Source organism: Mytilus edulis, chromosome 12, assembly GCF_963676685.1.
Source record: "Mytilus edulis chromosome 12, xbMytEdul2.2, whole genome shotgun sequence".
In the NCBI taxonomy this organism is placed as follows: domain Eukaryota; kingdom Metazoa; phylum Mollusca; class Bivalvia; order Mytilida; family Mytilidae; genus Mytilus; species Mytilus edulis.
The window spans coordinates 45,530,083-45,544,031 of NC_092355.1; the positions used below are offsets into that span (position 1 = coordinate 45,530,083).

Here is a 13,949-nt window from a genome sequence, read left to right on the forward strand (position 1 = left end):
TGACATTTTCCCTTTTTATACCGAACTTCGGCTTTATAATTGTTGCTAAATATTAAATGCAATGGCTGCTTTTTTACAAGTGGGTGTCTTTTATTTTAAAAAGTTAACGCTTTATGATATCTTTCTTTCAAAAATTTGACATATCCTCATATGAAAATCAATTGGTGTATAAAATTACATTGATTTGAAAGTTATCCTTACACTATCCACTAAATACACGTACACATAAATTACAAAACCTTTTTGACTTTGTTTTGAAACCTGATAACTGCCCTGTATCGGTTAAACTGGGCCTATATCTGTGACTCAACTGCCATGGATGAATTATTCCATCTTCCAATGATGCATGGATGCCCGTGGTGGGAGCATCAATAATAAATAAGTTTGTGATTATGTCAATTTAAGAGAAACCAATACACCTTATCGCTATTTGTCCGCCATTGCTGGAAATCACACAGGTTCCCGTAAAATTTTGACGTCATAAAACAAAATGTCTGACGCCACAATGGAAAAGTGATTGTTGTTGACGTCAAAAGTTCAAGCGGACGGGTCAGCCGGGAATAGCGATAAGGTGTATGGTATGTCACCGTTAAATTTTTTGTATGCAGCCCGTAAATTATCTTGCCAGTGAAAATTCCCGAAGTGATGATTTAAGTTGTCAAGGAATTATTAAATTCCTTAAACTTGCCTGTCGACTGACTTCACTGGGATGTCAAATCTGTACAAGGGAGACAACTTGTGATTTACAAGTCTCACAGGTACAAAAGTTAACAAAAACTACGAGGAATATCGAGACCTTTTCGGGACGTCAAGATAAGCTCAGGGATTCCGGGAATTCTTTTTTCTAATTTAGGGATGTCGAGATTTAACAAATTTCTTTAAATTCAGGACCTCTGGATTTCATGTTTTTAATCTTGCGATTTCGAGATCAGGAACCCCCCAGTACTCTAGCCAGGATTTGAAAAGGGCTGGGTGCTAGTTAGAAAAAGGAAAATTCCGACTTGGCGTCACAGTGTCAGTGTAAGATCACTCTGTTTCCCTTGAATGATGATTTTATACTATTTTAAGTTTTTGTCTATTATTTTGAAAATAAACTTGCCTTCATGGCACGAAATAAAAATTAGATAAAATAGAAGTTGTTGCTGTAATTTTTTATGTATACTCAATCCACACAGCAGAACATATATTTTGATGAGGCAAAATACATTTTCAAAAAACTAATATTGAAGGGAAGTAACTCTTGTTGATTTCAAGATATTGTATTACCATTCTACATGGAAGTCTAACTCTAAGTAGTAAGTATTAAAGTAGAGTAATTGTCACATATTTTTTTTAATCCATTTTGGTCAGAAATTAGACATCTTTAAATTTCTCAAGAACTAAAAGTATTATATCTACATTTTTTACCACAGTTGCTTATGCGTCATTTCTTATTTCAGTGGAGACGCTTCAACTTTTTTGACAAAGAAGTTGTAAAAGATCCAGAGACTAGTCAAACTTATGACAAGTTAAAGGTAAAATTATGTCCCAAGAAAGATTCTACAATGCAATGGTTGGGCATGCAAACACTCTTATTTATCTCTTTAAGTTTTTGTTAAGTTAGAAGCGTATGAAGCTGCTTGACATCTTCCCAAGATTAACTTCACAGAAGGAAAGATAGGCACAATAGCACAAATATTTCATTTCAAGGATCTGATAAATACAATTACAAACAACATGTACAAAGATAGGGAATAAAGCAAAGGTTTAATTTCTGTGAATAACATGCATTAAGCTCTACTGCAGCTCTATTGTTATTAGTGGGATGCCAATTTATCCTGGATTTAAATTTACTGGACTTTGGCTAAACCTCAAAATCAATATCCACATAAACATAATTTTCTTAACTCCATGAAAAGTGGTATCCATGAATGTGTATATTATTTTACAGGATATTAATATATCAGCTTCAGTTAGTGGACGGGGTCAGCTGATATTTGGAGATCATGATGGCTACCTCCACATGCTCAATAGAGAACTACAGATCAATAGCTTTAAAGCTTATGAGATTAGGGTGTCGCATCTATTTCAGATGAAACAACATAATTTGTTGATATCCATAGGTGTAAGTATAAAGAATAAGAACATAATAATATGCCAGTTTAACAGAAGCATTTACATCAATATCTAGATAAAAGAAGATGTGGTATGATTCTTAATGAGACAACTCTCCATCAAAGTCACAATTTGTAAAAAATAAACCATTATCTCTATAGTTTACATGTTGCTATTTTAATTTGGATAAAATTTGCATCATACTATCAAAATAATGTATCGGTAAAGGTGATTTAATTCATTGGTCATCATAAGGAATTAAAATCTATGCTCTAAATATATATTGATCAAATGTTGATTATATAATGATTTTCCTATGTTTATAGTCTAAAAAACTATCCTGATGGTCACACATATATATATTCACAATACACATGGAATATTTGGGCTTTAAGACTAAGTTGTTTACACAAATGTATTAAGACTGGGCTGCTGACTTGCTTTTACTTTGAGGTTGTAATCAAATGGCCCAGTTACATCAATTACCTTTAGAAAAATGTGTTTAATGCTATTTTATATTTATTATTAAATTGTACCAAATCTCAAAATATAAAAAAGAGGATGTGTTACAGAGTTTCCCCTGTTTAATTATTTTTTTCGCCACCTCTTTCGTCAAAACAATATATTTTTATGCCCACCTACGATAGTAAAGGGGCATTATGTTTTCTGGTCTGTGCCACCGTCCGTTCGCTTCAGGTTAAAGTTTTTGGTCAAGGAAGTTTTTGAAGAAGTTGAAGTCTTATCAACTTGAAACTTAGTACACATGTTCCCTATGATATGATCTTTCTAATTTTAATTCCAAATTAAAGTTTTGACCCTAATTTCACGGTCCACTGAACATAGAAAATGATAATGAGAGTGGGGCATCCATGTACTTGGGACACATTCTTGTTTCCTCTTTATTATTTTTGTGGTATGATTGTCATTGAGACAATTCTCCACAAGAGACCAAATGACAAAATTAACAGCTTTAGGTCACTGTACAGCTTTCAACAATGTGCAAAGCCCATACTGTATAGTCAGCTATAAAAGGCCCCAAAATCACAAAATGTAAAACAGGTCAAACAGAAAACTAATGGCCTTAATAATGTACACAAAAAAAAAGAACAAAAAACAAATATGTAACATAGTAACAAATGACTACCACTGAATTACAGGCTCTGACAGGCATATAAACATACAGATTGTGGAGGGTTAAACATGTTAGCGGAATCCCTAACCTGAAACAGTGGTATAACAGTACAACAAAAGTCTGATTTTGAATGTCATTTAGATTCACTTTCAAATCCCCTGCCTTTGTTCAAATTTTTAGGCATTGTATTTTTTTTTTCGAAATGCATTAGCACCTCAGGAAAATTTGGGTCAAGGTTACTGGAACAGATGTCTTGTGACTACATTTATTACTGAACATTAAATAAATTATTTTAATTAAATAACTCTGAATTGAATATACGATTTGTTTTATAAATAGGTTTTAAAACACATACCCAACTATTGAAAACTTTCAACATGTATTTTGTAGGAAGATGAACAAGGAGTGAACCCCTTGATCAAAGTTTGGAATCTAGAGAAGGTAAACTTTTATACATCGGGACATGTACAAATAATTACTGTTACTTTTGTTTTAAAAGTATGTTATCTTGTTAACTAGATTTGGATTCAAAAGATATATGTAGATGTATTTTTGGTCACACGATTGGATTTGTTTTTAAAAGTGATTTATTAACTTGGTTTTTCCGACTGAATTGATTAAAGGTTCATGGCCATGGTATGGTGCACTGGCAGACAGGTGGAGTTGTTTCATTGCATAAACTTTTGAAATTTTCAACAATTTTTAATTGTTGTATGTTATTAATAGTGACAAAATGATGTTCATAATTGATATAGTTTATGATATTTTGGTTGGTCATTCAGGAGTTATGGTTGATTGGAAAATGACTGTATTCTGTTTCCTTGTAAAACCTAGAAAAATGTTATACAAACGCAAAAATGTTTATATTGGTATCACATCGTCGTCATCCGAAGACACATTTGATTTCCAGACTATAACTTTAGTTTAAGTGAATGGATCTCTATGAAATTTTACCATAAGGTTCAATACCACAAAAGGAAGGTTGGGATTGATTTTGGGGGTTATGGTACCAACAGTTTAAGAATTACGGGCAAACAAAAGGGCCAAAAACAAGCATTTTTCTAGTTTCTGGACAATAACTTGTGTTTAAGTGTATTGATCTCTCTGAAATTGTACTGCAAGGTTCCATATCCCAAAGGAAAAGCTGGGATTGAGTTTTGGAGTAATTGCCCCAATCGTTTAGGATTTGTTGCCAAAAAGGGGCCAAAAAACTAGCATGTTTTCTAGTTTTTGGAAAGATTAGAACTTGTTCTAAATCTTTATTTAGGCACCAGCCTCCCTAACAACAGGACAGGTTAGCTACTGTTACTAAATGTATTCACACTGAAATATAGTTCCCTATGGTTTTCATGTATGTGCACATAATACACATATAAACTGAAAAAACTTGGTATATTATTGGAGCAGTTCATTCAAGAATGTATGTCATTAAGGTGTGTTGATGTCCAGGCTTTTTAAACACATTTTGATTAGGTAACTGGGTATTGATTCAACTAGTATGATTGACAAGTGTCATTATCACTAAACAATCAGAGACAAGGTGGACCTTTAATTACAATGCCCCACCTCCTAAACTGCCAATCAAATTGACCACATTACCTATCAACCTCAGTCTTACATAATTATACAGACCACTCAATATACATATAATTCTTAATACACAAGTATTTGACCTCATAATTGAATACACAAATGTGTATATTAGATGTTTGATATTTATAAGGAAGACAGATTTATTTATTGCCAATTACTTTTGATCTACATTACATAAAGTGATTCTGTAAATTATATCTGAAAGATAAATGATTAATGGATTAACAAGACCTTAAAAAAAATGAAATATGAATATAAATATAAATATGAATAGATAAAAGGTATTCAAGTAAGGCCTATAATTTACTTGATAAATTTCCAATAATCATCGGTAATTAATCAACAATTAAATTAGTACACTTTTTTTTTATCAGGAATTGGCTTGAAACAGTTTAAAAATTTTAAAACTTTTAATTATAACAAACCATTGTTTATTAGTTTATTTCCCATCAATCATTATGTCTATTTTAGTCATTTGAATTTTTATTAGAAGTAAATATATATTTTTGCAATCAAGAAAGAATCCACATTTCAATAAGATAAGTTTTTTAATTGGTTTACGTTGAAAAAAGTACATTTTCAATGCCCTGTGTTGAAAAATACTTTAAAAATTGATCAAAAGGCACTCTAAAACTTTTAATCTTCAATGCCATATTTCCTCTGTTTCAACTTACAAAATGCCCCAAAACAACATTTTTCAATTTTTTGTTGATGACACTTTAAAGTTTTAAGCTGTTGGTCCAGATGTATGTCTTACAAGGATAGTTGGTAACATTTAATAGAAGAATTTTTGCATTTTTTTGTTTTTTTGAAACATGTTCAGAACCGGCAACATAATTTCGATAAGATATAAACTGCAGTTTAAATAAAGTTGTGCAAATTAAGAGACCCATATTATTTAATTTGAGCTCATTTTATCCTCATACTTGAAAAGCAAGTTTCCTTCTAAAGACTTGCTGTAAATGCAATTTTCAGCAATAGTGCTTTATAAATGACAGGGTTCGACACTAACGGTAGTCCGGTGCCCCCCTAAAATCTAGGAGGACTACTAAAACATGGTTAATCAGTAGTCCTGTGGACCACCTGGAAATTTGTATATGGTCTGGCTATTTCAATGCTAAAAATTGGCATAAAAGTCCTCCCAATTATGTTTACATTATTCAAAGACAGTGATGGCATTTGGAAGAACGTAAATTTTATATTGTTATTGTATGTATGTATGTATGTACGTAGATCCCTCCGTTTACGGAGCACCCCTCGAGAGCTGCGAGGGTACAGTGGAATCCGTGTACACTCCCTATCGGGATTAATGGAGATGTGTCACTAACGTATTTACAATGTTCAATATTTACAAGGACAATCCCCACCCAACACCAGGGAGTGTTAGGACACCGGGCAGAGTCTGTTATTATGAAAGCACTTTTGAGATCCAGATTTCTGATCAGAATCTTCACAGTGTTTGTAACACATGGGATTTTCATAGCCTGGGGTCCTGGCTAATCTTGTCAGTATACGACGCGCAGCTAGATTGGGCCGGATCCCAGGCTAGGGATTTTCAATGTAAAATGAAAATGTCTGATAACCAAAATGTGAAGAAACTGGAATAAAAGGTCAAATAACTCCACCTAACAAGGCCTTAGAAACTGTCTCAGATTGCAGATTTTGCATTTCATTTTTCAAAATTTTCTGATGGTAAAAGTTCAGGAGTAATAAAATTTATTCACTGAATGTCATTTTTTTTTTTGGAAATTAGTATGGCGTTCATTATCACTGGACTAGTATATATTTGTTTAGGGGCCAGCTGAAGGACGCCTCCGAGTGCGGGAATTTCTCGCTACATTGAAGACCTGTTGGTGACCCTCTGCTGTTGTTTTTTATTTGGGCGGGTTGTTGTCTCTTTGACACATTCCCCATTTCCATTCTCAATTTTATTTAATCTATCTGAAAAAAAACCAAAATATTTTCAAAACTCAAATGAACATTTGTGTGCTTTTGAGGTGCTCATATGACAGGAAATTGCATCTTATTTCGAAAAAAATTCTTGGGGGGGCATGCCCTCAAACCCCCCTAGCTAGTTCGGGCCGTGTTGCGGCCCTCACTGGTGATAGAGGTGGACTACCAGGACTACCCAAAATTTTTCCTTGGTAGTCCTGTGGACTACATCACCTCTAATGTTAGTGTCAAACCCTGTTTAAAATGTTCATTTTTCCCCACCATACCTTAATATGAAATAATTCAAACTACTCTTCTAATCTTTCCATGAGTGATTTCCATCACTTTGATTATAAAATAACTTGTGTTTAAGTGTGTGGATCGCTCTAAAAGTGTACCACAAGATTCCATATCACAAAAGGGAAGGCTTGGATTGAGTTTGGGGGTAATTGCCTCAAATATTGAGGAATTAAGGGCCAAAAAGAAGCATTTTTCTAGTTCCCAAACAATAACCTTTGTGTAAGTTTATGGATCTCTTTTAAATTGTACCACAAGTTTCCATATCACAAAGGGAAAGCTAGGATTGAGTTTGAGGGTGATTGCACTAAATGTTTAGGAATTAGTGACCAAAAAAGGGGCCAAAAACAAGCATTTTTCTAGTTTCCAAGACAATAACTTGTATTCAAGTTTTTGGATCTCTCTTAAAGTGTACTGCAAGGTACCATTCTACAAAGGGAAGGCAAAGATTGAGTTTAGAGGTAATTACTCCAAAGGGGGTTCAAAACATTTTTTGGGGGGACTTATTTTTTCATAATTGTTTTTTTTCCTTATTTTTCCATTGATTATTTCTGATTGATATATAAAAGCCAAAAATACTGATATGACAGGAGATACACACCAGACAGGATGTGTAAATTATTGTATTAGGTATTGTGCAACGGCAAGAAATCTTCAATTGCATACTATTGGACAATAGTAAGAATTTTTCAATTGAACAGTATTGCACAATAGTAAGAAATCTTCAATTGCACAATAGCAGGAAATCTTTAATTGTTCAATATTGCACATTTAATAGCAAGAAATCTTCACTTGCCCAGTATTGCACAATTGCAAGAAATATTCAATTGCACTGTATTTGGCAATAGCAAGAAATCTTCTTTTGCTCAGTATTGCGCTAAAGCACAGTTTTATGCAGTAGCACAATATTGCACAATATCACAGTATAAGGCAATAGCACAGTATTGTGCAATAGCAAGAAATATTAAATACAAATTATTTAACCCATTTCAAATTTTTAGATCTTTCACCACATTTATTTTGTGTCAAAAACCTATATTATTTACTTTTTTATCACAATCTAAATTCAGACAGTATCAAACTTTCACCAACTGTTCAGGGGTCAACCTCTGCAGTCGTATTAGGCTGCGCTCAGCGAAGCATTTTATTATATCTTTTAAGCTCACATGGCCCAAATAGCCAAATGAGCTTATGCCATCAATTGGCGTCCGTCGTCTGTCGTCGTAAACTATTTCAAGAATCTTCTCCTCTGAAACTACTAGGCCAAATACTTCCAAACTTTAGCTGAATGTTCCTTAGGGTATCTAGTTTATAAATTGTATCCGAAGTTTTGATCTATCAACAAACATGGTCGGCAGATTCCAAATAAGAAAGTTGAAAAGTTCCCAAAAATATATTTAACAAAATCAACTTCAATGAAGTTCTGTTTTGGAATACATGTTATACTTATACAGTACATTCCGGTTATTTGCATAGCCTATTTGTCAGACGAAATTATGCAATAAAGCGGAGTATGCTTATATCCGAAATGCCAAAATACGGAGTCAAATAACCAGATAACATAGATAGTGCAGATCAGTAAAGGAAATCCTGAAGAAAGATGAACGTCCATAATCCACTTACAACATATTGAATGATTATTTATTCTAATAAAAGTCATGCATTTTATTTCATTGTTTATTCTTTCAATAAAATTTATAAACACATTTAGTTTTACTTTATTTATGTACCGACTTTTCCTTTACCTGAGATACGAAAATAAAATTGTTCTAAAAATAGATTTGTTTCTATGACCCGGATGTATAAATTATATTCTTACGCTTTGATTAAAACAAACTGTTGAACAATGCTACACAGTTTATAATCATTTGCTACAATGAATGTGTAATGAACTGCCTTTAATATGCAGTATTTACCGATTGCACAGTGATGTAACACTGTTACTTTAACCTCGTTAGTTTCGTATATGCAAAGCAGTTAACATTGGGGCCCTGCATGGGTTATTTGCTGGACACGAGTGTTGAAAGTGAGAAAATATAATAATTTTAAGTAACTGTTCTTTTCAAAAAATATTAAAAATGAAAGATTGATGTATGAAATTCTTCAACCATATATAAATGCCCTGTAATATTTAACATAAATGTAGATCACCCCTAGCCAAATTACGAGATTGCACATGGTCGGATATGACCGATAATTAGCAGGCGTTATTGTTTTAAAAATACACCCAAAATGTAATCTAGGAACAATGTTTGAAATGCAATCAATATTTAACACCTTTTGAGATAGAAGATCATAGAATGGTTACAACAAGTGTTTTTACAACAATCAGCTGATTGACATTTTTATGACCTCGAGGCTTAAAATAGAATATGGGAAACTTTACCTGTGTACACATCGAGGTCTTTTTTATAATCATACAAACACGAAAGAAACTGTTTTAAAACTTTATTTAAATAACACAGAAGTAAATGTGAAATAATATAAAAAAAATTATGATGCATTCAAGAAATATATACGTACCAAATTGCTGTTTCCGGTCAAAAATCTCGTTAGTTTTAACTCAGCATATCTAGCTGGCGATTATTTTCTATGCAATTAACCGAAATGCCACTTGTGGGGCTATGCATATAACCGGACAATTTAACATTAGATGAATGGGAAATGGTTTTGTGCAGGAGAAAAGTATGCAATTAACCGAATTATGCTATTAAGCGGTATGCAATTAAGTGGAATCGACTGTATAAGTAAACACTTTTTGACAAAAAATAGATCTATTCGCATTATATTTTTAGCTCACCTGGCCCAAAGGGCCAAGTAAGCTTTTCTCATCACTTGGCGTCCGTCGTCGTTAACTTTTACAAAAATCTTCTCCTCTGAAACTACTGGGCCAAATTAAACCAAACTTGGCCACAATCATCATTGGGGTATGTATTTTAAAAAATGTGTGGCGTGCCCCGGCCAACCAACCAAGATGGCCGCCATGGCTAAAAATAGAACATAGGGGTAAAATGCAGTTTTCGGCTTATAACTCAAAAACCAAAGCATTAAGAGCAAATCTGACATAAAAAAAAATGTTTATCAGATCAAGAACTATCTGCCCTGAAATTTTCAGATGAATCCGACAACCCGTTGTTGGGTTGCTGCCCCTGAATTGGTGATTTTAGGGAATTTTTGCTGTTCTTGGTTATTATCTTGAATATTATTATAGATAGAGATAAACTGTAAACAGCAATAATGTTCAGCAAAGTAAGATTTACAAATAACTCAACATGACCGAAATGGTCAGTTGACCCCTTTAGGAGTTATTGCCCTTTATAGTCAATTTTTAACCATTTTTCGTAAATCTTAGTTATCTTTTACAAAAATCTTCTCCTCTGAAACTACCATGCCAAATTTTACCAAACTTGGCCACAATCATCATTGGGGTATCTAGTTTAAAAAATTTGTCCGGTGACCCGGTCAACCAACCAAGATGGCCGCCATGGCTAAAAATAGAACATGGGGTAAAATGCGGTTTTTGGCTTATAACTCAAAAACCGATGCATTTAGAGCAAATCTGACACGGGTTTAATTGTTCATCAGGTCAAGATCTTTCTGCCCTGAAATTTTCAGATGAATCGGACAACCTGTTGTTGGGTTGCTGCCTCTGAATTGGTAATTTTAAGGAAATTTTGCTGTTTTGGTTTATTATCTTGAATATTATTATAGATAGAGATAAACTGTAAAAAGCAATAATGTTCAGCAAAGTAAGATTTACAAGTAAGAAAACATGACCAAAATGGTCAGTTGACCCCTTTAGGAGTTATTGCCCTTTATAGTCAATTTTTAACCATTTTTCATAAATCTTAGTTATCTTTTACAAAAATCTTCTCCTCTGAAACTACTGGGCCAAATTGAACTAAACTTGGCCACAATCATCATTGGGGTATCTAGTTTGAAAATTGTGTCCGGTGACCTGGCCAACCAACCAAAATGGCCACCATGGCTAAAAATAGAACATAGGGGTAAAATGCAGTTTTTGGCGTATAACTCAAAAACCAAAGCATTTAGAGCAAATCTGACATGGGGTTAAATTGTTTATCAGGTCAAGATCTATCTGCCCTGAAATTTTCAGATGAATTGGACAACCCATTGTTGGGTTGCTGCCTCTGAATTGGTAATTTTAAGGAAATTTTGCTATTTTGGTTATTATCTTGAATATTATTATAGATAGAGATAAATTGTAAACAGCAATAATGTTCAGCAAAGTTAGATTTACAAATAAGTCAACATGACCGAAATGGTCAATTGACCCCTTTAGGAGTTATTGCCCTTTATAGTCAATTTTTAACCATTTTTCGTAAATCTTAGTAATCTTTTACAAAATCTTCTCCTCTGAAACTACTGGGCCAAATTAATCCAAACTTGGCCACAATCATCTTTTGGGTATCTAGTTTAAAAAATGTGTCCGGGGACCCGGCCATCCAAACAAGATGGCTGCCACGGCTAAAAGTAGAACATAGGGGTAAAATGTCAAAAACCAAAGCATTAAGATCAAATCTGACTGTGGTTGAATTGTTTATCAGGTCAAAATCTATCTGCCCTGAAATATTTAGATGGATCGGACGACACGTTGCTAGGTTGCTGCCCCTGAATTGGTAATTTTAAGGAAATTTTGCAGATTTTAGCTCGCCTTTCCTAAAAGGAAATGTGAGCTACTGAATGGATTTGGATGAAACTTAGCATGATTGTTCCTTAGATTATCCTGCACAAAGTTTGTGCTTCAATTTTTGATCCGTCAAAAAACATGGCCGCCATTACTTAAAATAGAACATAGGGGTCAAGTGCAGTTTTTGGCTTATTTCTCAAAAACTAAAGCATTTAAAGCAAATCTGACATGGGTAAAAATGTTCATTAGGTCAAGATCTATCAGCCCTGGAATTTTCAGATGAATCAAACAACCCAATGTTGGGTTGCTGCCACTTAATTGGTAATTTTAAGGAAATTTTGCAGTTTTTGGTCATTATCTTGAATATTATTATAGATAAAGATAAACTGTAAACAGCAAAAATGATCAGCAAAGTAAGATCTACAAATAAGTTAATTTGACCAAAATTGTCAATTGACCCCTTAAGGGGTTATTGTCCTTTAATGACAATTTTTCACAATTTGTTCATCATATTTGCTAACTTTAAAAAATCTTCTCCTCTAAAACTACTCAACCAAATTCAACCAAACTTCATTTGAATGACCAGTAGGGTGTATAAAATAAAGTTTGTGTTTTATTTTCTATTTCGTCAAAAAACATGGCCGAAGGCATTGTTTACCAGGTGAGCGATTCAGGCTCTTGAGAGCCTCTTGTTTAAACTTAAAACCATTTATTGTTACAATAAATAAATTCTAAACCTGATTTATCAAAAGCCCATTCAATCTGTTTACTTTTAATCTGGCTGAGGCAAAGAATAGTGTATAACGTAGAAAATCACTACCAACAAGTTATCTCCCCTTATGAGTGATTAAATTAATGAATTACTAATGATACAATCTATAATATACAAATCATTGTTTGTGATTTTCAGATGGAGAAGGGAATTCCAAACTGTACAAGAATAAGCCGAGCTATTCCTGCAAATAAACCTACACCTGTAAGTACAACAGAAAGTAGTGCTAAACTATTACAAAATGTGTAGTTAACCTACATATAAACCTACACCTGTACATACAGTAGAAAGTAGTGCTAGAGTACAACACCTGTAAGAGGGAGTAAACTAAAATGCTTATAACTAATTTTCTATATCAAAGTAGTAATTTACTTCAGCTTTACAGTTTTATTTTTAAATTAATACAATGCATTAATTGTGCTACTTCATGAAAACCCTGGAAGATAGTAAAATTCTAAAAGATTCAGCTAAGATCAGATTAATAATATCTACCTATTTTCCATTACAATTTAAGTTATATGTTTTAATTACCAGATGACTCTTGATTGGAGTGATTGTCCTTACATGTATTTTTTTTTTTTTTTTTAAATGAGATATATTTACATAAAAAAAAAGTAAATGTCAGCAAAAGAAAAATGTACAATTCACTTTTAATTCAAAAATAGTTTGTTTTTGTTTTAGGTGACCTGTTTAGCTGCCCACGAATGTTTGAACTGGATGGCTGTTGGGTTTGAGAATGGCAGTGTGATTGTTTTAAAGGGTGACATCACTAAAGACAGGTACTTCCATTTGAATAACTAAGTAATTGATTGTAGTTGGGGAAACACAATGACTTTAGGATTTGCTAAATTTGTCTTATCCCACCTTTTCTTTTAACCTCATTAATATTTTGTCATTACTTGGTGTCCATTGTTGTCTTCTGTCTTCTGGAGTAAAAAAAAATCTCTAAAACTCCTGGGTTAAATGTTATCAAAGTTAATTTTAACGTTTCTTGTTTGATAAATTGTATCCAGGAATTTGATCCATCACTACTGATGCTAAACATAGAACATAGGGAATAAAATGTTAATGTTGGCTTATATCTGTAAACCTTAAATAGTTGAAGCAAATTAACTAGAGTAAAAATCATCAACTGGTCATAGTCTATCTCCTCTGAAATTTTCAAAAAAATTATAGTAGATAGAAACAATCTTTCAAAAGCGAATATGTTTATCAAAATAAGAACTACAAATAAGTGTATATAGACTAAGCAGTGAATTGACCTGTTATAGAATTGAAGGTTAATATGTTACTAATATTTCTCATTTTTAGGAAATTTAAGCAGAATGTTAGTTTTTTTGCTCAGTGATTTGCTCCTGTTATAAATGTTGTACTAATGTTTTGTATATGATTGATAGATAAAAATTATTTTTAGTATAGATACAGCTATGGGATTAAGGCCCTATGATCTTTTCTACATCAGACATAAGCATATGTCA

At 33.0% G+C, this 13,949-nt stretch overlaps 1 protein-coding gene across 2 annotated transcripts in view; it reads left to right on the forward strand.

Moving 5' to 3' along the window:
- Nucleotides 1–29: 29 nt before the first annotated feature.
- Nucleotides 30–13,949, forward strand: part of LOC139498612 (vacuolar protein sorting-associated protein 11 homolog) — a 50,702-nt gene continuing 36,782 nt past the window's right edge. Inside the window, exons 1-6 of one of the 2 annotated variants that reach the window (XR_011657975.1) lie at nucleotides 30–79; nucleotides 1,440–1,514; nucleotides 1,931–2,104; nucleotides 3,617–3,667; nucleotides 12,610–12,675; nucleotides 13,153–13,250. Coding sequence is in view for 1 of the 2 variants with exons in the window: in XM_071287083.1 (XP_071143184.1) it covers nucleotides 62–79; nucleotides 1,440–1,514; nucleotides 1,931–2,104; nucleotides 3,617–3,667; nucleotides 12,610–12,675; nucleotides 13,153–13,250 (482 nt within the window). In the remaining variant the exon portion in view is untranslated. The remainder of the gene's footprint in view (nucleotides 80–1,439; nucleotides 1,515–1,930; nucleotides 2,105–3,616; nucleotides 3,668–12,609; nucleotides 12,676–13,152; nucleotides 13,251–13,949) is intronic. The other variant, XM_071287083.1, reaches the window with a different exon arrangement.